Below are 27,062 nucleotides of genomic sequence, written 5' to 3' on the forward strand. Positions count from 1 at the left end.
GTGCGCGCGTGCGTATGTTGTATGCATATTTCAAATTTTACCGTTCCGTCTGAGTGCTTAGTGTAATGTGTATGTATCACAGACTTCGCCACACTTATTTCCTCTTACTGAGACGACAGTTGTTCTCGTCAGTTCCGGCATGTGGGCTGCAGATCGGAGACATTTACTCACTCTGGTGCGAGTAAAAAGAAAGCAAGTCCGCTGACCAACAGTTCGCACACACAGTCTCTCTCTCTCTCTCTCTCTCTCTCTCTCCTCTCTCTCTCTCTCTCTCTCTCTCTCTCTCTCTCTCTCACGAACACGCAATACTCGGACTTGCGAGTTCACAAACACATATGGGAGAAATGTTATCAGATGCCTGACCCGCTACTGATAAACCCATGCGCGCGCGTGTGTGTGTGTGTGTGTCAGTGCGTGCGTGCGCGCACACTGAAGTTGTGTGTGTGTGTGTGTGTGTGTGTGTGTGAAATGGTAGTTTCTCGAAGAAGTTTTCCTTCTTTCTATCTGTTTATATTATTTCATTTGTTGGATCAATACATCGCAAAAAAAAAGTATTTTTGTAGTGATTTAGGTATCCAGTCTTAGAAAACTCCTATTCAGCATGTGACCAGATAACATGATTTTATGTTATCTAAAGTGTACCAAAGCGCGTCACATGACGACCAACATGGCTGTGATGGGGTGTGTGTTTCTGCTGTTGACTTTGGGGTCTGCTGTTTCGCTGTCATCAGCCTATGTTCCTGGGCGTTCCAGTCAAACATGGCCAGTTCCATACAAGTAAGTAACACTGTAGAAACTATTCTGCATTGACGAATGGCTTCTTTGTCACCATGATAATAAACATAATCACCGCCGGTGAAGATCCATTGCAAACGATGAAGACGTCTTGCAGATGACAATGCAGCCCACAGGTAGACGCTCAAATGCGGCCGCACTGTGGGCAAGCAAGAGAGACACGTCAATACAAGGCATGTTTATTTTACGAGATTCTGTGGGGGCACGCGAAAATGTTAAATATAAAAGTTGGTATTATGTTGATAATAGTTTACAATGGCCACAACAACTGTTTGGTTTTATACATTAGATTAAAAGGTTGTGCAGTCTGGAATAAAAAGCAAATTTGTGTTTGGGCATTTCTTCTGTCATTGCTGCTGTGTGCACGTGTCAAGTGATCGATATAAGGGCAAGCCCGGTGCTTCCTTTTTTTTTCAGGAAGTGTAAGGGTTTGTTCCAATGTACCTTTTGTTTACCTGTGAGCTAGCTGAATCAGTACCACAGGCAGCACTGACTTGAAGTTGTGTGCCTTGTGAGCGGAGAGAGTTGCCACTCTTTACTACATGTTATACCCACTAAATCAGCCACAGGAATTACATGATAGAAAAGACAGCTCTTACTATTTTGCTTTTGCCACATTGCAACCATGACCTTTAAATATGACCTGAGTTTCAAAAGGGAATATGCTGTCACTATGGCAAGTGTATAGTCACGATACCAAGTTTGATGAAAACTGTATGCAAGTCATGATTCCGACTGAGCTTTTTCTATTTTACCAAATAATGACTGTGACTTTTGACCTCTAGCCCTGCTCACCTCATCTTCATAAAAGGATGACTGGAAAGGTCATGTGCATACCTACTATCCAAACAAGTTTTGTTCATGTACTTTTGATGGTTCCCGAAATAACTCCACTGTTAATATTTACCATGGACACTCAGAGACAGACAACTGAAATGTAGTGATTTCACAGACTCACTTTGTTTAAAGTGAAGGTTTTTAGTTAAAATGTGACAAGAAAGTAAAATGAAATATAAGCAAACTCTGTTATAACTGCAGTGTAGTTTTCTTTCAGATCAAACTATTTCCCCTCATTCAATGTTTTTTTCTTCTTTTTTTGTTGAGCTGTGAATGAGATGAGTTGACAGCCAATGACAATTACTTTCTGACAAAATCTGCAGGAGATTTTTCTTTTCTTTACTTGCACACAGCATGGGAGCTTGTAAATGGCAGAATAAGTGAATTTCATTCCAGTTCATCATTTATATTTCTAGACACTTTTCATAGTTAAGCTAAGGATAATCAGCTGACACACATGCACTCACACATGCACACACACACACACACACACATGCACTCACACATGCACACACACACACACACACACACACACACACACACACACATACACTCATCTTAGAAGAACTAAGAGTACTTTTTAATGTCATGTCAAGCACAGCCTGATATATCACTAGCACTCAGCTGCAGTAGGACACTATGCGTCATGCATACTGCTAAGGACAGCAAGCCTGCTGTGTTGTTCAAAGATGAAATGTATGTTCATTTTTATTGTTTATTGCATTTGATTTACTCCAGAAAGACAAAGATGAAACATATATTAAGTAATTAAAAAAAAAACTCTATGGAGAGTTGGGTAGTACAAGGTCTTCAGAGAAGAAGACCTCATTCTTTTGTTTATTGTATTCAATTTGCTTCAGGAAGACAGTTCATTTTAATATAACTATCACAATGTGTTTTCCAGGCGAGTGCAAAGCCGGCCCCAAACCAACCCTTACTGCCAGGCAGGGGTGATTCCGTTCTGTCCAACGGGACGAGCCCCGAACACAATGCCCACCGTTGAGCCCACAGACACTCTCTATGTGTATGCCATGAAGGCCCCGGTGTGGGAGTTCAAGTTTGGTGACCTGCTAGGAAAGTTTGTGAGTTAAATCTTATGCTTGCTGTGTGTGTAAGGGTGTGTGTATAAGGGTTTTTGCTGTTGTTGTTTCTTTGATATGATATTGTTAAATTTTCTTCGTAAGTGATATTGAAATTATTGGCTACATTAAAAAGGGTGGGTTTTTTATCATAATGATACACTGAGATTAGCATGGAGTGTTTATCAGAATAGACTGGAAATGGCATACAACTTTATGAATGACAGATATTAATGTGAGTTTATTATTCAGTCATTTAGTTCTCTGTGTGTGTGTGTGTGTGTGGGGGGGGGGGGGGGGGGGGGGCGGGGGGGGGGGGGGGGGGGGGGTGTGGAGGGGGAGTGGCGGGGTGTGTGTGGAGGGAGGAGTGGCAGGGTTGTGTGTGTGTGTGTGTGTGTGTGTGTGTGTGTGTGTGTGTATAGAAGGGTGTGTGTGAGTGTGTGTATGAGTGTGTGTGTGTGTGTATAGAAGGGTGTGTGTGAGTGTGTGTATGAGTGTGTGTGTGTGTGTGTGTGTGTGTGTGTGTGTGTGTTATTAAGGGTAAAACATTAAGTTTGTACAATATATTTCATCCTGCCCCTCAGAAAAGAAAATGGAGAGATTTTGTTTTTGTTTTTTGTTTGTTTGTTTTTTCTTGAAGTATAGAAATGACAACAAATCATTACAAGCTGTGCACAAAAAATTCCATTAAAAATTTAAAAAAATAAGATGAACATACACAAGAATATCAAATGGAGTTGGAGTGTGTGTATATTCTGTGTGTGTGTGTGTGTGTGTGTGTGTTTTAAGCACCGTAATGCAAGCTCTGAGGGCATGATCAGCATGTTGAGTTCAGGCAAAGGGTCAGGCATCTGCTGTCCTCCAAACTTTTTTTTTAAACACCACATGTGATGTAACAGACAGCGATCAGCACGCTTTGACACCTCCATGATACTGAAAACTGGAAAAAAAAAAAAAAAAAAAAAAAACCCTATCAGAGTGGGAGTGTGTGTGTGTGTGTGCTCGTTCTTTAGTTTAGAGTCTTTTCACTATCAGTGATATTAGATGATCAAAAAAAAAAAAAAAAAAAAAATTGGGGGAGGGGAGTGGGGGGGGGGGGGGGGGGGGGGGTGGGGGGGGGGGGGGGGGGTGGCACTTGGGAGGGGAGAGGGAAGAGGAAAACAATAAAGGTAGAAAAACTACCAAAAAATGCATAACCAACATGCAGTTACATTTAACAGTAACAATTCAATAATAATAATAATAATCAGAAACCATAAACACAATTCTGAAGTACATTAAAGAAATGTAGAAATAGGGCTATGAACTAATGCCTGTGAAAGTTCGACCATAAGAACCTCGTCAGAAATAACTTTCCAAAAATCATCTGCAGAATAGTTATTCTCTTTGAAATACTTGGGCAAGAAGGTACGTAACTGCTGACAGTGAAACAAACAGTGATGCAAGCTGAACTGCTTACAACAGGTGCATGTAACATTTTTACTGTGCTTTGTCTTCCCCGAGAATATTATTAAAGAAAAGATACCGATTCCATCAGCTTGCTATACAAGATTAATAACCTCTACTTTCTTCCGTATAAAACTTGATGCGCTGAAGACAAAGTGTGTGCATGTGTGTGTGTGTGTGTGTGTGTGTGTTCTGTGTGTGTGTGAAAATTATGCATGTGTGTATCTGTGTTTTCAGCACATCATGCATGATGCAATTGGCTTCCACCACGTGCAGTCGGGGATGAACTTGACCATGGAGTGGTATGAGCTCTTCCAGCTGTTCAACTGCACCTTTCCCCATGAGCTGGAGGACAACACTCTGCTGTGGTGCAACCAGGGGGCTGCCTGCATCTACGATGGTATCGATGCTAAGCACTGGTCACAGAACGGCAGTCTGATCAAAGTAGCAGATATTTCAGGTCAGATTGGGCTGGGTTTTTTGGGGGAGGTGGGGGAAGGGCGTGGGAGGGGAGGGGTGTGGGGCCTGGGGGTGGTGGATTGCTCTGTGTGTGTGTGTGTGAGAAAGAGGGAGAGAGGGTGTCTGTGTGTGTATGGGTATGTGAGTTTGTGTGTGTGTGTGTGTGTGTGTGTGTGTGTGTGTGTGTGTGTGAGAAAGAGAGAGAGAGAGAGAGAGAGAGCTTATAATAACACAAGTGTGAAAATATCTTTTATTGAAAGTTGTTTCAAGTAGAAAAGTATTGATTTGTTGTCATATCGGTTGAGTGAAGTTTTGCTGAGGCCTGTTGCAAACTTTAAGAGATTGTTAGACAGAGTGACGGATCAAAGGTAAACTCTTGATGATTGCTTTTGTTGGTTGGATGTGTTCAGCGATCGCACTGTTAAAACTTATGTGTACATAAAGAGACAGAAATGCTGAAGATATACTAATCACATTAAGACTGCAGATTTTCTTTCATATACACAAACATGTCCACAACAAAATAGAAATACATGATATTCAAAAGAATCAAACATAAGATGGATAGATCGATATACACTGAAGGTATAGTTAGTGTGTTGTGTTTTATTATGGACTGGTTACATTACTAATCCACTTTCCTGTAGCTTTACTTTCGATCTTTTGTTTGTGTGACAAGGATATGAACCACGTGTGTTCATATATATGAACCTTAGGCTTATGTAGCATGTCTATTCATTAACCTAGGCATATGTAGCATGTGTATATATGTATAAATCTTAAGTGTATGTGCATGTGTACTATCATATATAACATTGTATGCCCAGATGTCTTTTGGGGTCTGAACCTAGATTTGTGAATTTATTGTGTGACTTTTCAGGAGATATTTTCAATCAGTTTGCCAAGTGGACAGAGTGGGACAACAACACAGGAATCTACTATGAGACTTGGACAGTGAGAACTAAGCCAGGTATGGTTCATGAAACAACAGGACGGGTGGGGTGTCAGGAGGGGTGACGACGGGCGCCATAGCCGAATGGTTAAAGCGTTGGACTTTCAATCTGAGGGTCTCGGGTTCGAATCATGGTGACGGCGCCTGGTGGGTAAATGGTGGAGATTTTTACGATCTCCCAGGTCAACATATGTGCAGACCTGCCAGTGCCTGAACCCCCTTCGTGTGTATGCGCAAGCATAAGATCAAATACGCACGTTAAAGATCCTGTAATCCATGTCAGCGTTCGGTGGGTTATGGAAACAAGAACATACCCAGCATGCACACCCCTGAAAACGGAGTATGGCTGCCTACATGGCGGGGTAAAAACGGTCATACACGTAAAAGCCCACTCGCGTATATACGAGTGAACGTGTGAGTTGAAGCCCACGAACGCAGAAGAAGAAGAAGAAGGAGGGGTGTGGGGGTAACAAAAGAGAAAATAGGGGAAGTGTGTGTGTGTGTGTTTGTGTGTGTGTGTGTTTGTGTGTGCGTGCGTGCATGTGTAGACTGAAATTAAGAAAAACAAACACAGGATTCTTTTCTTTGCATGGTTATATGTTAGATACTATTCATACGCAATCAGATTTCGATAACGTACACAGATGTGGTTCAAGGGAAGAATGCTTTTTATCTATCTGAAGGAAAAAATAATATGTTGCTGAAAATACCTGGGATGATCTGAATAGTTTACTTTTTACATTATTGCTCGGTACTTTTGTCCATCTTTAAGAATATGTGCCTTCAATGCATCCTTGTACTAATATTTTCAGCTGTCATGGGGGATAGATTGTCAGTTTGCGCAGGAATATATGATGAGGATGTGATTTTTTTAATTTAATTACTTTCTTTTTTAAGCTCATTTAAAGGTTTATATTACAGGGTTTTTTTTTTTTTTCCAAGCTTGCTTTGAGGTCCCTGTTACTAGTTTTTGAGTATTTCTTCTCTTCTCTCCATCTCCTTCAACTGTTAATACAATTGAAAAGAATGTCATCTTTCCTTTCCAGATGGTCCTTTGTGGTTTGATTCATGGGAATGTGCAACTTGGGTTCTTCGAGCGTTCCAAGAACTAGGGCAACTTGGGGCCAAGTTCAACCACTCTGTCCACCTAAAGTACACTCGCATGAACATCTACAGTAAAGAGCCAACTCTGCTGGGTAACGCTACCACCATCTTCGGCAAAGGGGGAGACAAACAGCTGGCTGCCGACATCCTGCAGTTCTATCGTCTGTTCCAGTCGCACCAGTCCATGCCTCACATGATTGTCTCGCTGCTGGAGGCCTTCTATGAAACTGTCATTGATGGAAAGTTCTACCTGTTTTATAATGAGCAGTACTGGCTGCTTCATGTTGTTGAACCGTTCTTTAAGATCACATATGATGAAGTGCCACTGCCCTAATCTTCAGTTAACTGCTGACTTAGAAGCCTGACTTTTAAACTCTCGTAACTGCTGACTTAGAAACCTTACTTATAAACCCTTAGTGTAACTGCTGACTCAGAAGCTTGACTTATAAACCCCTCAGAGTAACTGCTGACTTAGAAGCCTGACTTTTAAACCGCCATTGTAACTGTTGACTAAGAAACCTTACTTATAAACCCTTAGTGTAACTGCTGACTCAGAAGCTTGACTTATAAACCCCTCAGAGTAACTGCTGACTTAGAAGCCTGACTTTTAAACCGCCATTGTAACTGTTGACTAAGAAACCTTACTTATAAACCCTTAGTGTAACTGCTGACTCAGAAGCTTGACTTATAAACCCCTCAGAGTAACTGCTGACTTAGAAGCCTGAGTTTCAAACCCTCAGTGTAATTACTGTCTTAGAAACTCAGCTTTTAAAACCACAGTGTAACTGCTGACTTTGAAGCTCAAATTTTAAACCCTCAGTTGCGGACTTAGAAGCCTGACTTTCAAACCCTCAGTGTAACTGCTCACTTCGAAGCGCAACTTATATGTCTTAAGTTGAACTGCTCACTTCGAAGCTCAACTTCTATGTCTTAAGTTGAACTGCTCACTTTGAAGCTCAACTTATATGTCTTAAGTTGAACTGCTCATTTCGAAGCTCAACTTATATGTCTTAAGTTGAACTGCTCACTTCGAAGCTCAGCTTATATGCCTTAAGTTGAACTACTCACTTTGAAGCTCAACTTATATGTCTTAAGTTGAACTGCTCACTTCGAAGCTCAACTTTAAAACTCTCAGTGTAACTGCTGACTTAGGAGCCTGACATTTAAATACCCAGTGAAACTGCTGACTTTAAACCCCCATTGTAACTATTGACTTACCAATGTGGACTTAAGAGACCAAACTCTTTGTTTATGGTAATGTTGTTCATCTCTGGAATAGGTTCCATGTTCAAAGATTATATGTAATGAATGTATCTCCTCAGGGTAGCATATTGATGTTTATTGTTCCAGCAGATGGATGATTTAAATCACAGGGAATACATTTTCTGTTTATGCACTTCTTTGATAAAACTGCATTCATTTGTCCTTTTCTTGTGAAAATTACAAGTATATATATTTCAAAATCTATGTGTGTGTGTGTGTGTGTGTGTGTGTGCGTTTGTGTGTTTGTAATCATAGTGGCGTAACATAAATTTACTTTATCTGTCCTTATAACCTATATGTATTTATTTTGGAAAACACTGTGATTCATGTGAGTGCACAAATACAGGTTTCATTTGATTCATATATGCATGTGCATCCATGCATAAATGCATTTTGAAAATATCTGTACACAGAATAATTCATCCTTTTACAAAAGAACCTGCATAGAATAGGAGATGGAGGATCTGGAAGAAGACAGACACAAATAAAGCAAGAGAGTGAAGGTGGAAGGAATATTCACAACTTCACTATAGGTTTTGGGGTTTTTTGGGGTTTTTTTTTAACCATTCGTTATTTTACAATTCTTTAGTGAAGTTGTGCTTGTTTCCGCATCATTTTCTACAGTGATTTTCTTTCATTTCATAATTTTTTCAACTTATTTTTTTTTCAGACAATGGTCTATAAAATTAAAGTATGATTTATACATTGGGAAGTGAAAAAAGAATACTGACATTTCCAAGTCAAAATAGTGCAGGTAGAACATTAAATATTCATTAACACATGGATTCCATATGATATTACAAAGGTTAGTCCTGTACAGTGTTAACATATAGTGCCCATTTGTGCACAAATTTGTTATATTCCATTGTTATATTAAAAAAAACATACTTTTCCAACTTCTTACCCCTGTTTATTGCTTTTCATGAGCATTTGTTATGTTGGCTTTACTTTGTTGATTCTATATTTGTATGCAAATAATTTGGTTATCAATAAATTATTTCAACAGCATCCATCATTTTTTTGTTTTGTTATCATGTCCAAAAAACACCATCACAATTTAATTATGTTTCTTTCAGATATGTTACGAGCTCTGTCCAAACAATTTGTGCACGATTACACTCCCACGGATAATGTAGTACTGTGTCTTTTTCATCTTTACAAAAAATAACACTTTTGTTATTTGAAAGCACTCCCATGTTCTTCAATGCATATTTTGCCACAAGAATATTATAATAAATTTCAGTCTGAAACCGTTTGGATTTTACCTCTTGGCTCTTTCTGGTATTAAAAAACATATCCTCCCATTAAGTGTTTTTGTTTTTATTTTTTAATCCAGATTTTTACAATGTGAACAAACTAATTTCCACTCTCAGAAAATTATTACCTGTTGACCCTCCCTGAATGATTTATGGAATATGGTGATTTTTTCTCCACCTAGTAGACATGTGTAAAATATTTTTTGTTTGCTTGCCCACTCCAATATAGTCAAAAGTAATTGCATTCTACATAAAAAAAATCTGAAGAGCGCTTGAAAAAAATATGTGTAAATAAAAGCATAGCATTATAGTGTCAGCTATCAAGGCTGATTGCACACATCATTCTTTTATTTTTCTACGTCAGAGCTATCACATTCTTTTCTTTCTTCTTCTTATTTTATTTATTTATTATTTTTTTCAATATCAAGGCTTTTTTCACAGATTTCAAATGATTTTTCCCTCAGTTAGCATGTCCTAACTGTGAAGAAAAACAGCAATTGTATTTGCAAGTAAGTTTTTTTTTTTATGTGAAAACCCTTTTTACTCCACCATAAAAAACCCACCAACAACTCTGTTCATGTTTTAATAACCCATCAAACACCAGCATGGATTACAAGATCTTTACCATGCATATTTTGATCTTCTGAATGTGTTTTCACATGAAGCGAATTAAGGCACTAGCAAGTCTGAGCATGTGTTGACCTGGGAGACAGGAAACATCTCCATCCTTAACTCACCATATGCTGACCCCCAAGATCAATCTTATGATTCTCAAATGGAAAAGTCCAACGCTCCAACCACTCAACTACTGTGCTAATGAACATCTGGAATGTTGCTTAGTTCCATGAATACCAGATCAAAGGCAGCAGTTGTGGGATTTGTTTCCAATATCTTGTGATTCTAGAATCAAACATACATACAATCAAATATATTTATATAATTAATTATATTAATTAATTATAATAATAATTAATTATATTTTCCTTTTTTCTTCTTTTTTTTGTAAAGTATTTTCTGTTGAAAATCTAGCTGAAAGAATGTTCATGATGGCCTTAAAAATGCACGCACATTCACACACACATACACACTCACAAACACTGCCATGCCATCTCTGAATTTGCCACAGTCTATGATCAATTCACAAACTTTTACTACTTTTCTCACAATATTTCCACAATGTTTGTTCATGCAAAGACACAAGCACAGCTCTGACTCAAGAAAACTTTCTTTTTATTCATTTCTTCTTTTGATGTGTGTTTAGGGAATGTTTGTCACTAAAACATTTTTTTTTCTGTGTGTGTGTGGAATGTTAACTAGCTGCTCAATGATTCAAGTTTTCTTGAAGCTGAGAGCTCCAGTGGTAACAATCTGTGGATATGGGGCATGTTGAAAATGAATGTTATTATATTTTCTCCAATTTGTCAGTGACAAAAACAACAACAAAAAAATGTGGCAACATCAAATATTGTTAAAGAGAAAAGATGACAAAATCAAACAAGACTGATTTAATACTGTTGCTCATAATGGCCAATGATCTTGAAATCTTTCATTTATCTCAAACAAATCATTAAAAATCAATAACATGATGAAGCAATACTACTTTTCACACAACAGGCGCTTGCTTTTGCTCTGTTTTCATGTTGCTGTGTTGACCAGTCCTTACAGCTGCCCTTCCCTTTTTCTTCATTTTCTCAAATCAGCAGTTAAATGCAACCACGGGTGTGTTCAGTACACACAAGATTAAAATAAAAATTAAAACAAAGGAGGCAGAAAATGGGAGACAAAGACAGACTCTCAGACAAAGGAGGACCAAAGGGAAACCTGAAGGCTCTCAGATACACAGTGAGTACAAGGGGCCAAACCAACCGGTAATGACACAGTAATATCAAGAACAAAACGCACTTTATTCCTTCTCTCATCACATTCACTCTACAAATAAATATTTACATTGGACCCATCAGGTTTTCTCAGTCTCCCACACAAACACACAGGTCATGGGCGATTAGATGTAAACAAATGGGGGCGAAAAACAAACAGAAACAAAGACTGCTGATGAAGCAAGGCATCAAACATATCAATTTCATAACTTGGTCTTTAAGCCTCAGGTTACAGTTCCAGCTCTCTGATAAATTGGGGTTAACTGGTGCAAAAAAATTTAATCAGATCAATCAACACTTTCTCAGATCTATTCAGGTCAATTAACGCTTTTCTCAAGCTATTTGTGGCAGAACTAAAATGTAAGAGCATCAAAGGTTTGTGATGGCAATGAGGTACTTAACATCTGGACTCTTTAAAACATTTTTTTTTTTTCAATCTAACATTTCAAGTACTTACTTACTTATAATTTCTCACACCCACACAAAAAAGAAAACAGCTAAGTGATATCTGCTATTTAATTCTGACTTGAAATAAACGTTTTTGATCCTTTCACTTTCTATTTCAAAACCCTTTTTCTCAGGTAGAGTGGCCAATCTGCACAGTGAGGTGGGATGATGAAGAATGGAAGACCAACAGTACACAAACAGCTACACAGAGACAGGGCATGAAGCTAATGAGTACAAGAGCTAGCAGTCCCCAGGGTTCAGTATAAGCTGGTTTTCTTCATGATGCGCAGAAACTCTTCCTGGTTGATCTCCCCGTCCCCATCTCTGTCGGCTTCATCGATCATTTCCTGAGAACAAAGCACAGTTTAGATTTCTGAGAGTGAACAACATGGCCAAAGCATGACTGTGATACAATACAGTTTTACTTCAATAAAAATGATAACACTTTTTTAACAATTCCTCCCTGGGAAATTTCTGTGTGCTCAAATGCACATAAAAAAAAAAATCACATGAACACCAACGATAAGAAAATACAGGCACAAACACAGAAAATTTCTAAAACGATATAAACAGCATAAAAAAAAAACAATTAAAAAAAACCCCAAACAATTCTGATCTTTCATGACACACACACACACATGACAGATAAGCTGTCAGATGTTTTATTGGATTGTATTAATTTTTTGTCACAACAGATTTCTCAGTATGAAATTTGGGCTGTTCTCTCCAGGGAGAGTGCTGCCATTTTTTTGTTTTTTCTTCTGCCTGTCATTATATTTCTTTTCCTATCAAAGAGGATTTTTCTACATATTTTTTGCCAGGGACAACCCTTTTGTTGCTGTGGGTTCTATTACGTGCACTGAGCGCATACTGCACTGCTTATCATCTCATCAGAATGACAAGTGTCCAGACCACCACTCAAGGTCAAATGGACGGGAAGAAAATACTGGCAACTGTGGGATTCAAACCAGTGTGCTCAGATTCTCTCGCTTCCTAGGCGGACGCATTACCTTTAGGTCAACACCCTACTTTTAAAATATGCATGGTCAAATAAAAAAAATATAAAAAACACCTAAAATATCTCTCAGTTTACCTCTCCTCTTCTTCTTCTTCTTTGTTTGTGGGCTGCAACTCCCACGTTCACTCAGATGTTCACGAGTGGGCTTTTACGTGTATGACTGTTTTTACCCCGCCTTGTAGGCAGCCATACTCCAATTTGGGGGTTCTGAATTTACCAATTCCCTTTTCCCTTTCGCTGATGACTGTCAATGTCTGCTGCATACCACCTGAACTCATGCATAAGAGAAGATGTTGTTTTCCTATGTTAAGCATATATTCTGTGTGTGTGTGTGTGTGTGTGTGTGTGTGTGTGTGTGTGTGTGTGTGTGAAATTAGCACTCACACTACTTGCATTTAATCCAAGTTAGATAACATGCAAATTTTCAGGTGTATACTAATACTTCCAGTAGAAATAAAAATTAGAAAGTACTTCTAAAGACAAGCAGGTGCACATGCGCACACACATATACACAAATATGCACTCATAAGTGTGTGCAAATGCATGCACAAACAAAAACACACACACTCGAACACACACACATAAAACTGCCCATAAACAGACACACACATATGCATGCACACACGCATATGTCTACACACATTCATGAAAACTGGCTTGCTGACTGATACGAATTTACTGAACCAGAAATAAGATATTCACCTGAAGTTCTTCATCTGTCAAGTTTTCCCCTAGTTCTTTGGCAACACGTTTCAAATTGCGGAAAGAGATTTTGCCTGTTTCATCATCATCAAACAGACGGAAGGCTTTCAAGATCTCCTCCTTGGCATCTTTCTCACTCATCTTTTGTGTCATGATTGTCAAGAAGTCGTTGAAATCAATGGTGCCTGTCACAGAATGATAGGGGAGGGAAAAGGAGTCAATCAATCTAAAATCAACAATAATATTACTAAACATATAATGGAGTGAATTCATGCAATGCACATTCCTGTTATTCAATGGTTGCATTTCATACACAGTATCATTACAAAAATAAATAAAAAATACTATATAATTACTTAAGAAGCAAAGCAGAAAGAAAGAAATAACATCTGAAACAACCCTTGACTGTTTTTTCTCTTCTGAAAAACTTTATCAAACACACACACACACACACTCACACAAGCACATACATGTATACATGCTAGGCAGAAAAAAGTTAGAATGGTTGAGGAGAGACAGCTTTAGAGTGACGCATCTGTATTGTTTCCCATCTTCCTTGACCTTTGACTTCCAGTTCCATGCTACATGAATCTTAGAGGTTCTTAAGCATATGGTGGTTGAACAATCAGACAAAATCACAAAACTTATTTAACTACCTCCATCTGAACATTCCCAATTTCACATTCATTTCATACTGGCACTTCAATGATGTTACAAGCTTTCCACTGTTGAAGGCAACTTATCAAAGCAGATTTCTTCTTCCACAGAACACAATTTCAAAGAAAGCCACAAACCTGTGCCTTCTTTGTCGATTTCCGCAATCATCTTTTTGATTTCTTCTTTTTTGGGCTCAAAGCCCAAGGCCCTCATGGCAACCTGGGAAGAAACAAAATGGTCAACACAGAGAACATTTAAAATCTTTTCACTGTTTTCGGAAACCAACTGTACACACACACACACACACACACACTTTTTCTCTGATACATACTACATGCTCTCTTTTTCTCTTTGTTTCAAAAAAAAATTTAAAGTGAAAGAAAAAAAAAGTGGTCGAGTCTGTTGCATTATCATTTCACCGACTGTTCATCCTGTGTTTTTTTAGCTGATACAAAAACAAGAAGGAGTGAAAATCACAAAGAAATGGATAGTATATCTGGAATTTATGAAAATACTGTGAAAAAAGCTGACAGTGTATTTAACACTTTCTTGGGGAAATTAAGACACCCCCCCCCCACACACACACAAGAAAACCAAAACTGATTTACCTTGAGTTCTTTGGCATCAATCGTTCCAGACCCATCAGCATCAAAGAGATCGAACGCCTCACGGATTTCTTGCTTCTGCTCCTCTGTTAGCTCACACTTCGGTCCTGTCTTTTTGCGTCCACCACCTGCAAGACTGGTTTTCTTGAAGTTTGACTGAAAAAAAGAAAAGATCATGTTAGGATCTTACTCACTCATTCTGTTTGTCTTGTCTCCTTTTAAGACAATACCAGAATCTTGCTATTAGATTTCCCAGTCACTCACTTTAACTTGGTGTAAGGAAATATCTGGAGAAAAAAATCAACAACAAAGGAAATAAATAATCATATAAATAAATAAATAAATACATGAATAAACATATTAATATCTATTTCTAGCACATTCATAATTTATTATCATCCAATAACTGAACGGTTAAAGTGTTGGACTTTCAATCTGAGGGTTCCGGGTTTGAATCTCAGTGACAGCACCTGGTGGGTAAAGGGTGGAAATTTTCACTATTCTGTGGATTTTTAGGTAGGCAACTTGGGAATTTTTTTAAACCTGATCTTTCATTCAAAGCTAATTCATTTTATACAGGGACTTTGCTACAGGTTCTGTAGGTGAGAACACCATCACACCTGTTACAGAACTGACCCCATGGCAAATTTGAAAACCATTAAAGCAGCTTAGTATTACTACCATGTTTGTGAAATTAACAAAACAAATTTGTAACTGACAATATCCTATGAATTTATCAACTCATATCTAATGATAAGAGCAGCACTGGTGACACTCCCTGACAAATGGTTCAACTTGACGTATTTTGCAGTGTCAAATTACAACTTATAAAATTATTTCCTTGAGCACACTGGCATCAAGTTTTTATCATTAAATAGTATCTTCAAGTTCAACCCTTGTCCAGTCAGCAGTATGGCTTTCTAAACATTGATCTACTCAGTTTGAGACAACATACTTGTTGAAGCATCTCTTATTGTCCATCATATGTGAGGGATGAGGAAACATGTATCTCTATATACTTTAATAGCACATTCACTAAATTCCTGTTTCTCTGAGCAATCACACAATTATGCAAATACACATCCATCTCCTCTTAGAACTTAAAATTCATAAACAGAACCATCACCTTCACAACATATGGACAGTATTAGTACAACTACTAATATGAAGTCTTGGAATGAGACTCATGAACATACATCTTGGAATGAGGTTCATCAACATAAATAATAATCAACACTGTCTTATGTTTTTATGTTGTTTAATCATGCCTCTCAGTCTCATTCTATTGTTCTTGAGTCTCATTCTGTTGTTCATGCTCAGACATGTTCTATGCATGAATGTAAAGTAGTGAAACAATTGTGAACAATATATACAATTACTTTGAAATTGCGTTCATATAATTGTGAAGTGGTACGATGATTACCCGAAATCGCCGTAGTTGTTTATTGCTATTACTCGTTACACTACCGTTACTTTCAATTTGATCTGCATTTGACAGCATGAAAATCCAACCAAATATGCTGGGTGACGGTTCCGATTAATTTTCACTACATTTAATTATTATGATAATAATCAAACGCTTCCAAAAAATATTTCTCGCTAGGAGGCATGTGAATTCATCAAATAAAAATAATATATAGGAAGAATGCAAGTCGCTGTATTAAGCAGAAAGCACAAACCATTTTTATGACAGAAGTTGTCAATCGACTATCCAGCTGCTTTGTTGATCTTCGAGACGAAACTCGCCGCCAAGCGACCCGGATGAACAGATCCGCAGCTCTAAATCAGAAAGGCGGATTGGAATATGTTTCAAATTAAAAATTGATTTTGAACAGCAAACAATTTGTTTCATTTTTCATATCTGAATTGGTTTCTGTCCTATTGAAATGCACAAATTTCTAATTCAAAAGTACCTCTTTTATATATATTTTAATCTGTTGGGATTCTTCGCTCCTCCCTGCGAACAATAAAAAGTAGTTTTGAAATGTCCCCTGTGTTGGTGAAACTGCAATGGCTGTCATCACGGTAAGTTTTTGGATGCCGGCAACCTTTCTGTGTATATTTACCTGGAGGAGATACGCAATTAATCTCATGTCAGACACTTTCCATTGATAATTTGACATCGACAGTGGTGTTAGAGGTCAATGGCAATCCGCCATGGGATGTGCCGAAACGACATGCAAAACTGATCGTATGATACCATCATCCGACGCTACGTCACTGGTCACTCGATGGGTTAGCTGCCTGTTGGATAGCAGGAGCTGCTGGACAATTGTTGTTGTTGCATTTTTGTGGATAACTTTGTGGGAACTCTAGGAAAGTGATAAGAATGGCAAAGGCAAGAAATGTGTGGTTAATAACTTTGTGTGTGTATGTGTGTGTGCGCGCGCGTGTGCGTGCGTGTGTGTGTGTGTGTGTGTGTGTGTGTGTTGTGTGTGTCCCTCTGTGTGTGTGTGATCACAAGTATATGGATGTGCATGTGTTTGTGGACTTGGACTGAGTTGCACAGAATCTTGTGCAGAGATAAATCAAAAAGCTTTTCTCATCAGACATTTACATATGTACTTAACTCTGAATCAAAAAGATGAAAGACAAAACATAAATATGCATGTTGATGTAAAGCTGGAGAAACTATAAATGGAAAGAGGAAGGGGAGCTGATTTGGAAAGAGGAAAGTTTTACGCTGGGCTTGAAAGAGCTGAATGCAGAGGTTTGACAAAGCAAAAGAGGTAGCTTGTTTCAAGTCTAAGGTCCAGTGCCAGAGAAAGAGCAGGCAGTGGCTGATTGTGGGGTGTTTGTATCTGAGAATGCAGAACTTCTGCTTTGACCACTCTTGTTTCTGCTATTACTGCCACTATGGCTGTTTCTGCCAATGCTGTTGTTGCTGCCACTTCTGCTGCTTCTGTTAATACTACTGGTACTGTAACTACTGTTACTACTACTACTACTACTACTACTACTGTGTGTATGTCCAGGTTGACTACCTAGTGATTGGTGGATGTGGATTTTTGGGCCGTCATCTGTGTGAGCAGCTGCTTCAGAGAGGCTACACTGTGAGAGCCTTTGACATCAGAAAGACCTTTGACAATGACAACATTTCCTTCTTCACTGGTGACCTGTGCAATGAGAAGGTCAGTGTCTGTGTGTTCAGTTGTTAAATAAAATTAATTGTTTATGAGAGAGCTTGGCTGAGGACAGGAAAGAAATGGAGGTGGAGGGAGATGGACAGAGAGAGTATTTATATTATGTATACAAGTTGTTGAGTAATCCTGAACAGACTCAGAGCAGAGGAAGAAGAACAAGCTTGGTTCTGCAGCAGGAGAAGCACTACAGAACAGATTTTCAACCTTCAGTTTGGGTCTGTCAAGGCTGTCTTCTATCCCCTACTCTTCAGCATCTTCCTGGAATAATGACTGATGCCCTGAAAGGACACTCTGGCACTTTCAACATCAGAGGATGTACAATCACAAATCTCTGATTCCCTGATGATATTGATGGGTTAGCAGGCAGTGAGGAAGAACTAGCAAAACTGGTAAACCTCTTGGACAGAACATCAATTAAGTACAGAATGGAAATCAACGCTAAAACTCATAACAAACAGCAAAAACCCATTGAAGACCAAAATCAATGTCAGTGGCCAACAGCTGGAAACGGTGAAGCAGTTTACGTACCCACGACCAAACATGGCTTCGGGACCGGTGACACTGACAGTGATAAATGTTATATGTGTAGCCAAGTGCTCAGCTGGCTTCAAATACTGCTTCATGCACGAGCTCTATAGCAGACACCTTTTTCACAACTAACCCACTGGTCTTCAATGACCTGTGCATAATGCATGATGCCATTCCAAATTTGAATGCAAAGCCCATTCTAAACTAATGCTCAGACATTTATTAAATCAAATCTGTGTATTGATCACTGCCAGATCCTATCTGTTGTGCTTACACACACACACTTAAATCAGTTAGAAGCATAGTTGATTTTAGTTTAATTGTGTCTTAGTGCAGGGATTTCAACTGACACTAAGATTACATCATTTTGTCTTTTCATCACACATAATGCTACAGTTTACAATTCTGTAAGTGACTGCTGTTGGAAACTAAAACCACGTTATTATAGTGTTTAGATGAGAATAGATCAGGCATTTAGAAATTACAAGGCCGATTTTCATAGTGGACACTTAACGACAATCACTCTACAACCAGTGTTGTTTGACGGCTTGGGCTGAGTTGAAAACTGTGTTTCTGACACACTGTATTTAATTAAATATCTCTTTTGTCGGATCAGTAAACTACAAGTATTATATACTGGCAGAATTGTCACAATTTCCTCTTTAAATCTATACCATTTGTGTTTGCCTACATCAATCAGTCCAGGTGACTTAAATTAAGATAATAAATTCATCTCAAATAACCAACTCTTCATTTTATACTCATTAGAAAGGTGGTAGTTGAGCTCTTTGTTTTGCAACCAATCCAATGTAAATCAGTTCAGGAATCATTTAGAAATCTATCACTAAACACCTGACAACAAACACAGACTATTCAAATATTCAGCCCAACGGACCCGATTTGCTTAGCAGCACACGTGGGTGTCTTTGCAGTTCGAGTAACTTGCATAAATAGGCGAAGCAAGTGATCTCTGATCACTTTTCACCTGAGCTAGCTAACTGACCACTGACTGTGTGTGTCGTGTGTGACCCCAATGGCCAGTGTCTCACCACATTACTGTAAGTACCCATTGTGCTAGGATAAGTTTATCGCACTGTTTGACAGATGATTGCCTTTGAATATGTGTAATATCATGATGCTTTAAACTGTTTCTGATTTAGGCAGTTGCTCCCTCAGTCACAGGATGATGTCGGACAATAAAGGATTTCTGTTTGACTTGAGATGCTATCTGCTGTTCCTAGATATGCTGTAGGCATATTTGTATTTGTATTTGTATTTCTTTTTATCATAACAGATTTCTCTGTGTTAAATCTGGGCTACTCTCCCCAGGGAGAGCGTGTCACTACACTACAGCGCCACCCCCCTTTTTTTTTCCTGCGTGCAGTTTTATTTGTTTTTCCTGTTGAAGTGGATTTTTCTGCAGAATTTTGCCAGGAACAACTCTTTTGTTGCCGTGGGTTCTTTTATGTGCGCTAAGTGCATGCTGCACACGGGACCTCGGTTTATCGTCTCATCCGAATAACTAGTGTCCAGACCACCACTCAAGGTCTGGTGGAGGGGGAGAAAATATCGGCGACTGAGCCATGATTCAAACCAGTGCACTCAGATTCTCTTGCCTCGTAGGCGGACGCGTTACCTCTTGGCCATCACTCCACTCCATTTGATTCTTTCAGTCGTCAAGTTAGTGACGTCTCTGCCCACTGATAGTTTATTTAACTGTTTTAGAACATTTTTGGAATGATGCATTCTTTCTTATTTACTGTCACTGATGAAGGGTTAGGCTTTACTTATCCTGTATTGAGCAGAAGAGATTTAAATGTTGAACACAGGCTGTACTTGGCTGTGTCGATGTTTGGTGCAACCAGATGACTTGTGTAAGTCATTCGTTAGCTGAAGCCACTTAATAAACTAATGGTTAAGCCATGATAGTTCTTCCAATCATTGTATTGAGCATTGACTACAGTTTGTTTTCTCAATTTGCCAGTATTTGATATGAAAGCCACTGATTCTATCATCTTTTCTATTATTCATGTATTATTTTACATGCTGATATCAGTTTAAGTTGCTATAGTGTTACACTGACTTTCAGTACCACCAATCTTAGTTACAGTGTGCTTGATAATGTGTGTGTGTAGTATTCTGTTGTGATGATTACAAGTTAGTGTTGGATTAATATCAGTTATCAGTTAAAACCATCTGGTATGTATCACAGTTCTGTTTTTGTAGTTTAGCTATCATGCTCTCTCCTGACAGTGTATAAGCTTTATATATCTATACTGTCATTGTACTTTCACAAAATCAGCATAGCTTCAACCACTTTAATTACACTGTTTAAATGTCCTAGACATGTCATTTGCTGTCTTTTGGTCTTCACACATATGCATTATTTATGTTATGTTGTTGCCTACTCCAAACCAAGTGGTAGTCTTTCCATTGTAATATATGATGTGCTTTATCAACTTGTATCTGACATGTACTTTTGACTTTTTTTGTGTCTTCCAGGTACTGTCTTCTTCTCTTCTTCTTTACTTCTCATAATAATGTAATAAAACAATGGAAAAACCCTTTTGTGACTGGCCTTCAGTATGTCCTTGGCTTTTGCAAGGATTTTTTTCTATCCTTTCACCTTCATACTCTTTAATTCAGTAAATCAGTTATTTCTTTTGTACCATCCCCATTTATATACCATTCGGGTTAACATGGCTACATATGCTTCAAAGAAAATCATTGTATATTCATATGAACAAAGTATGTGATCATTATCTGATAGATACCCACTAATATGGACAGATCCTCCCTCCGAGAACATCACTTTCTTGATGCAGTTCATCTGAGGGGTCTTGTGTGCCTCAGCGACATGGAGAGCTATGCTTGTGGGAGCCTAGTAGTGCCACCCAAGGCACACAGGCCAGAGGGCAGACAAAGAGTGATAACCAGTTCCATAGGAATAATAGGTTAGGCAAAAGGCTAAAAACAAGTCTGTCCTGTAAAACGCTCTGTCGCAGAAACCAGAACCAGAGATGACAACTGTGATGACAGGAATGAAACAGGCCAGGACACTGGAAGCATGACGGATGGCAGTCAAACACAGATGGAAGCCGACATCCTGATGATGGATTTCCTGAAACCAAACAAGAAGATGAGGGTCAGCTGCTGGCATGTACCAGACTGGCAGTCTGGCTCCGGTGTGGGGGAGACTGATAGGTACTACACAGACATCTCTGGCAACAGTGCGGCAAGATGGACAGGGGCAGGGAAGATGAGACTCAACTCGGGAGAAGACGACAGGACAAGACAAATCATGCTCATTTCAGGAAATGCTGTTGGGGTAATGGAAATGTTACATAATTCATGTAACAAATACAAAATAGGAATCACGTTTGGCATTGTACTCACAATCAGTTACAGTGGCCATACCAACAGTTGTTGCCTCCTGTGCTCCAGCAGAAGATACAGAAGAAGAGACAAGACATCCTTTATGATCAGCTTCAGAAAACCATTCAAGACATTCCATCGCACAACAAACTGTTTTTGTTTTTTTTTTTTTTGTTTTTTTAATAGGTAACCTCAGCACAAGAATATCCAAAAGATGACATGGACATCCAAACACCATGTCAAACACTGAATTCCAGAATAAAACTTCCAAGAACATGGCATTGAACAGGACATGTCCATAGAATGCCATCAGGTGCACATCGAAGAGTAGATCTTTGATGGACACCAGATAGTAAAAGACTTAAAGAGTTTGAGTAAGGGAGACGTGGTGCAGAAGTGATGAAGATCTGACTTGGAATGGCTTTAACAAAGGGAAACTGGCCAAGACAGCACAGGATCGGCAGCAGTAGAAATCTCTGGTGGCAGCCTTATGTGCCACTGGCCTTGTGGAGGATTAAGTTAGTAAGTAAGTGAATTTGGATGGATCTGATTATTATGATACAAGAAATCATAACTTCGGAATGTGGTAGGTTTGTAGTAGATACTCATACTATTTTTTCTCTCCATACATCTGTTGATCTCTGTGCTCTCAGTCCCACATTGTTTGGATGTGCAGTTTATGTTCAAGTATGCACATGTCTGAAATGTGTGATGGTGGCAACATTATGACCTTACTGCATGAATGGACAGATAGACAGATGGACGTTTCTCATCTTTTCACTTTGTTTATAAAGTAATTTTGATGCATTTCTGTTTTTGCTCACATTTATTCTTTGGTTCGGTTGAAGAGATTTATGGGAACTGACATACAGTTGTGATGTGACCCCGACAGGATGTGTTAGCGGCACTGGAAGGAGTGAGTTGTGTGTTCCACTGTGCCTCCCCCTCTCCACTGAGCAACAACCGAGCCCTGTTTCACAAAGTCAATGTTGATGGCACCAAACTGCTTATTGCACTGTGCAAGAAAGCTGGTGTCAAGGTAGGTCGCTACATTTTGTGTGTGAGTGTGTGTGAGTATGTGTGTAGGGGGGAGGATACTGAGTTCGTTTTTTGTTTTTTGCTTTTTTTCTCTGTGTGTGTGTGTGTGTGTGTGTGTGTGTGAGTATGTGTGTTTCTCAGTGTGTGTGTCTGTCAGTGGGTGTATGTGTGTGTTTCTGGTATGCTTAAGTTTGCATTTTGCTATTGGTAAAGCAAATGTTGTGTTGGACAAGAGAATGATGACAAAATCATGCACTGTGGTTGAGACAGAAACAACAAACTAGAGAAAAACACAGATACCTCATGTTTACACACATCAACCCTTACAAGTTACATACAAACACACATGGACACTTACAAAGGATGTCTCACACATACTGAATGTACATTTTCATGTATTCACATACTCACACTGGCAAATGCACACACACACACACACACACACACACACACACACACACACACACACACACACACACACACACACACACACACACACACACACACACACACACACACACACACACATATCCACACCCCTACTTGTCCTCCACCCCCCAATACACACACAACAAACACACCATCACAAACCGAACAACACAATCATCTACACATTGCACCATCACTAACACAGCCACTGTCAGTAAAAGCCTGACCAAAGACACCCCGTGGACCGACATTGTGCAGCGCCTTGTACTGACCAGCAGTGCCAGTGTGGTGTACGAAGGCAAGGACATCCAGGGGGGAAGGGAGGAGGACCTTCCCTATGCTGCCAGCCCCATTGACGCCTACACAGAGACCAAGATTCTGCAGGAACAGGTCAGTTTTCCTTTTCATATCTCACCCTTCTGATGGTATTCTCCGGAACATTAAAGTAACAGAACACTTCCATATCCAACCTTACTGACGTTAATCAATCTTTATCAAAATGAAAGTAACTGAATCTTGATAGATGTGAATATTTTGTCAATGAAACTGAATTTATTTTGTTTCTTCTGCATGCAACTGAGGCTACACAAAAAATAAGGAAAGGAATAAACAAGAAACCAAAACCCCCCACCTCCAATGGGAATCGAACTCGCATCCTCCAGTCCTCAATCCATCTTGCTAACTATTTCTCTATGACGACTAGTTACTACTTTTCTCTTTGTAGCCTGCCTTTTTGGCTGTGTGTCACTCATCCTATCATCCTCTACAGTGTACAAGTATGTGCCCATAAGACACACACACACACACACACACACACACACACACACACACACACACACAGATAGAAAGAGAGAGAGTCAAAAGTAAATAAAAAAAGAACAAAAAATGTTTTGATAATCATTATTAATGGTTGATTTGATTGAATGTGTTCTCAAGAACTTGCTTTCACAGTTTCCGTACTTTTTTTTTCTTGTCCTACGTGGGGACCCCATACATACACACACACTACAGGAACCCAAAACCCTGGCATCTAGATATGCATAATCATGTAATGTTGAAGCATTCACTGAAATTGTTCATAAAATCAGAACAGTCAAAGAACTGTGCATGCTAAAAACAGATATTGTATATTAATGGGAAAAATGATGTGGAAAACAAAACCATCACCACCACCACCACCACCAACAAAACGAAAAAAGAAAAAAAGGCCAATGAAGAAAGCTTGTGAAACACTATTCCCACTTCCCACTCCCCCCCCAGCCCCACCCCCCCCCCCCCCCCCCCCCCCCCGCCCCCCCGGCCCTACATGCACCCTCTTCCCAAACAATAAAATAAAAATAGAAATAAAAGAACAACTGTTGGTGCTCCATATCTTGCATACAAATGAGGTCAAGACTAGGACTGAGGCCTGGCTGTGAGCCTCAGGCTCAGTATAGCTACAGGACAGGTTTTTTTGCTTGTTTGTTTGTTTGTTTGGTTTGGGTTGTTTGTTTTTTGTTGGTTTTTTTGACTGATACTGTGTGGGGCCGGGTTCCCCTGGCTGAACTAGGGGGCTTAATGATCGCACACAGACTGGCTGTGAGCCTCAGGCTCAGTATAGCTACAGGACAGGTTTTTTTGCTTGTTTGTTTGTTTGTTTGGTTTGGGTTTTTTTTTGTTTTTTGTTTTTTGTTGTTGTTTTTTTACTGATACTGTGTGGGGCCGGGTTCCCCTGGCTGAACTAGGGGGCTTAATGATCGCACACAGACATCAGTCATCAAGAGTGCTCCCCCCTATTGTGGTAATTCAGCTTTTTCAAAAGCAGTCGGCAACTCTTTGTTTTCTAATTTTATGTCGTAATCAGGTAAATTTACACCTTTTTTCATTTCTTTAAGTTTTCTTCAGACTTTGTGGATATCTTTTTGATCAGAAACATCTTTGTTACAATTATCTGACCAGTACTGTAGTTTGGCCTGTGCTAGTATTTGTATTTGTATTTCATATTTGTATTTCTTTTTTTTATCACAACAGACTTCTCTGTGTGAAATTCGGGCTGCTCTCCCCAGGGAGAGTGCATCGCTATGCTACAGCACCACCCATTTTTTTGTATTTTTTCCTGCGTGCAGTTTGTTTTTCCTATCGGAAATTACTTCCATTATATCCAGTCATAATGATTTTTTGTCTTCTTCATTTCTGTGTGCTTTTCTTGTGTGTGTGTGTGTGTGTGTGTGTGTGTGTGTGTGGGTGGGTGGGTGTTTGTAAAAGGATTATCAAAAGTACATTCACTCCAATTTAATGGTAATCAGCTTCTAGTAGAATAAAGATAAAGCTGACATGGAGGTCAGTGCTTGGCACATTCACACTCACGTGTGAATCGCTGAGGCCAGCCAGGAATTGGCCAAGGCTCAGATGCGGGGGTCAGAATCTGCGTAAATCAGTCAGAATCTGTGCAAATCAATCAGTCAGTGCTGGCAAGGAGCCACCTCGTCTGTCAGAGCAATCAGTGCCATTCAGCGCTATCAGAAACTGCTTCGCGGACCCATGCTGTGAAATTTCCTGCAGGTTTATACATAATTATACATGTGAGCCTCTACCTTGAAATGAGTCAGAAGTCATCTTTTGTAGATCTGCACAAGAGCAAAAAATAGGCTTCAGGGTTGTTGATGATCAAATTTTAGGATTCGGGCTGATTTTGATCCTGTTGTGGTCAATGTTCTGTTTGATGTTACTACAGAAAGTACAAACTGTATGAGATCATATGAAAATGCCTTTTAAAACACTTGAAATTTGATTTATCAGTGAGGACATAAAATCTTTACACTACGTTTTCTGATTTTGTTGTTGTTTTTATTGCTACCTCATCATCTTCACTATTTCAGTGGCATTACTCCCAGGCTGCTCATTTTGAGTTCCCCTCCATACACGGCCACACCAGGATTCATCTGTTGCAGTCCCAGCACTGGCAGTCCACAGGGAATCATCGATCTTAGGTCACCAGGAGGCCACACACCAGAGGAGACCCTGTTGCTTAGTCACTTTGGTGGTGCTCAGCAGTGCCTGTTCTGATTTGATGTACTTAGAACACCGGCTGCTAAGCCCCCTACTGATGACAATAATGGCCTAGTCACAGAGCCAGACTGAGTGAGCGTCTCCATCAGAGTGGAAACCACCACCAAATCCCTCCAGTGACAGTCCCCCGTGAATCTGCCGACACTGAAGACCTTGACAGGACTCATCCCAAGCACAGAAGTGGAGGGGTATCGAAACTGAGGTCACCATGAGCGCAGGCCATGAAAGGCTTTGTGGAAACATGAACATACTCACATGCTCGCAAAACTGAGAAGGGCTGCTAAATGGGCAGGAAACACAGCAATACAAGTGATGGCCTAGAGGTAACGCATCCACCTAGGAAGCGAGAGATTCTGAGCACGCTGGTACGAATCATAGCTCAGCCGCCGATATTTTCTCCCCCACCACTAGACCGTGAGTGGTGGTCTGGACGCTAGTCATTCGGATAAGACGATAAACCGAGGTCCTGTGTGCAGTATGCACTTAGCGCACGTAAAAGAGCCCACGGCAACAAAACGGTTGTTCCTGGCAAACTTCTGTAGAAAAATCTACTTCAATAGGAACATCAAATAAAACTGCACACAGGAAAAAAAAAAAGATGGCACTGTACTGTAATGACGTGCTCTCCCTGGGGAGAGCAGCCCGAATTTCACAATTTCACACAGAGAAATCTGTTGTGATAAAAAGAGAAATACAAATACAAACACAAATATGGGTGAATGTGGGAGTTGCAACCCATGAATGATGGAGAGAAAAGAAATCAAGACATTCAACTCATTTTCTGGTGGAGAGTCACATTTGGGCTTTCATCCAGGTCGGTGCCTGACACTCTGCTGATTAATGATGATGTTTTTTGAAAGACAGCCATGCTTCTTTGTCATCCATAACAGAAACTGGACACAGTTTGAGGGGATGGGGGCATGGGGGGGGTGGGATGGGCGCATGGGGGGGATTCAGGTTAGAATCAGGCTAATAGTTTGTATGGTCTGCATGGGTCATTTAGG

The 27,062-nt window shown here is 39.6% G+C and overlaps 3 protein-coding genes across 4 annotated transcripts in view; 2 read left to right on the plus strand and 1 right to left on the minus strand.

Annotated features, from left to right (window-relative positions):
• The first annotated feature begins 527 nt into the window (after positions 1–527).
• Positions 528–8,797, plus strand: LOC143298733 (bis(monoacylglycero)phosphate synthase CLN5-like). Its single transcript, XM_076611658.1, has 5 exons — positions 528–777; positions 2,537–2,714; positions 4,395–4,617; positions 5,497–5,586; positions 6,615–8,797. Exons 1-5 carry the CDS (start codon positions 617–619, stop codon positions 7,004–7,006), a joined length of 1,044 nt encoding a protein of 347 aa, XP_076467773.1. The 5' UTR covers positions 528–616; the 3' UTR covers positions 7,007–8,797.
• Positions 8,798–11,076: 2,279 nt separating this feature from the next.
• On the minus strand, positions 11,077–16,266 carry LOC143298954 (uncharacterized). The gene is made up of 5 exons (XM_076612004.1): positions 16,177–16,266; positions 14,501–14,653; positions 14,030–14,111; positions 13,236–13,420; positions 11,077–11,862 (listed from the first exon to the last, which is right to left on the minus strand). Exons 1-5 carry the CDS (start codon positions 16,177–16,179, stop codon positions 11,773–11,775), a joined length of 513 nt encoding a protein of 170 aa, XP_076468119.1. The 5' UTR covers positions 16,180–16,266; the 3' UTR covers positions 11,077–11,772.
• A 177-nt stretch (positions 16,267–16,443) lies between these two features.
• The window catches only part of LOC143298748 (sterol-4-alpha-carboxylate 3-dehydrogenase, decarboxylating-like), a 29,702-nt gene continuing 19,083 nt past the window's right edge, over positions 16,444–27,062 (plus strand). The window contains exons 1-4 of one of the 2 annotated variants that reach the window (XM_076611682.1): positions 16,444–16,522; positions 17,473–17,628; positions 22,436–22,582; positions 23,269–23,400. In XM_076611682.1, coding sequence (XP_076467797.1) covers positions 16,508–16,522; positions 17,473–17,628; positions 22,436–22,582; positions 23,269–23,400 — 450 coding nt within the window. In that variant the 5' untranslated portion in view covers positions 16,444–16,507. Of the gene's footprint in view, positions 16,523–16,715; positions 16,836–17,472; positions 17,629–22,435; positions 22,583–23,268; positions 23,401–27,062 lie in introns of those variants that run through there. The other variant, XM_076611683.1, reaches the window with a different exon arrangement.

This window comes from Babylonia areolata, chromosome 24 (genome assembly GCF_041734735.1).
Source record: "Babylonia areolata isolate BAREFJ2019XMU chromosome 24, ASM4173473v1, whole genome shotgun sequence".
NCBI lineage: Eukaryota > Metazoa > Mollusca > Gastropoda > Neogastropoda > Buccinidae > Babylonia > Babylonia areolata.

Bases quoted from the DNA above. Each gene is read 5' to 3' on its own strand.
- LOC143298733 (XM_076611658.1), top strand. From the start codon at position 617: ATGATTTTATGTTATCTAAAGTGTACCAAAGCGCGTCACATGACGACC. The intron at 2,715-4,394 runs GTGAGTTAAATC...CTGTGTTTTCAG, and splicing joins GTGACCTGCTAGGAAAGTTT to CACATCATGCATGATGCAAT. The intron at 4,618-5,496 runs GTCAGATTGGGC...GTGACTTTTCAG, and splicing joins CAAAGTAGCAGATATTTCAG to GAGATATTTTCAATCAGTTT.
- LOC143298954 (XM_076612004.1), bottom strand. The intron at 14,112-14,500 runs GTAAATCAGTTT...GTTTCTTCCCAG, and splicing joins TTGATGCCAAAGAACTCAAG to GTTGCCATGAGGGCCTTGGG. The intron at 11,863-13,235 runs GTGAATATCTTA...CTTTGTTCTCAG, and splicing joins TGACAGATGAAGAACTTCAG to GAAATGATCGATGAAGCCGA.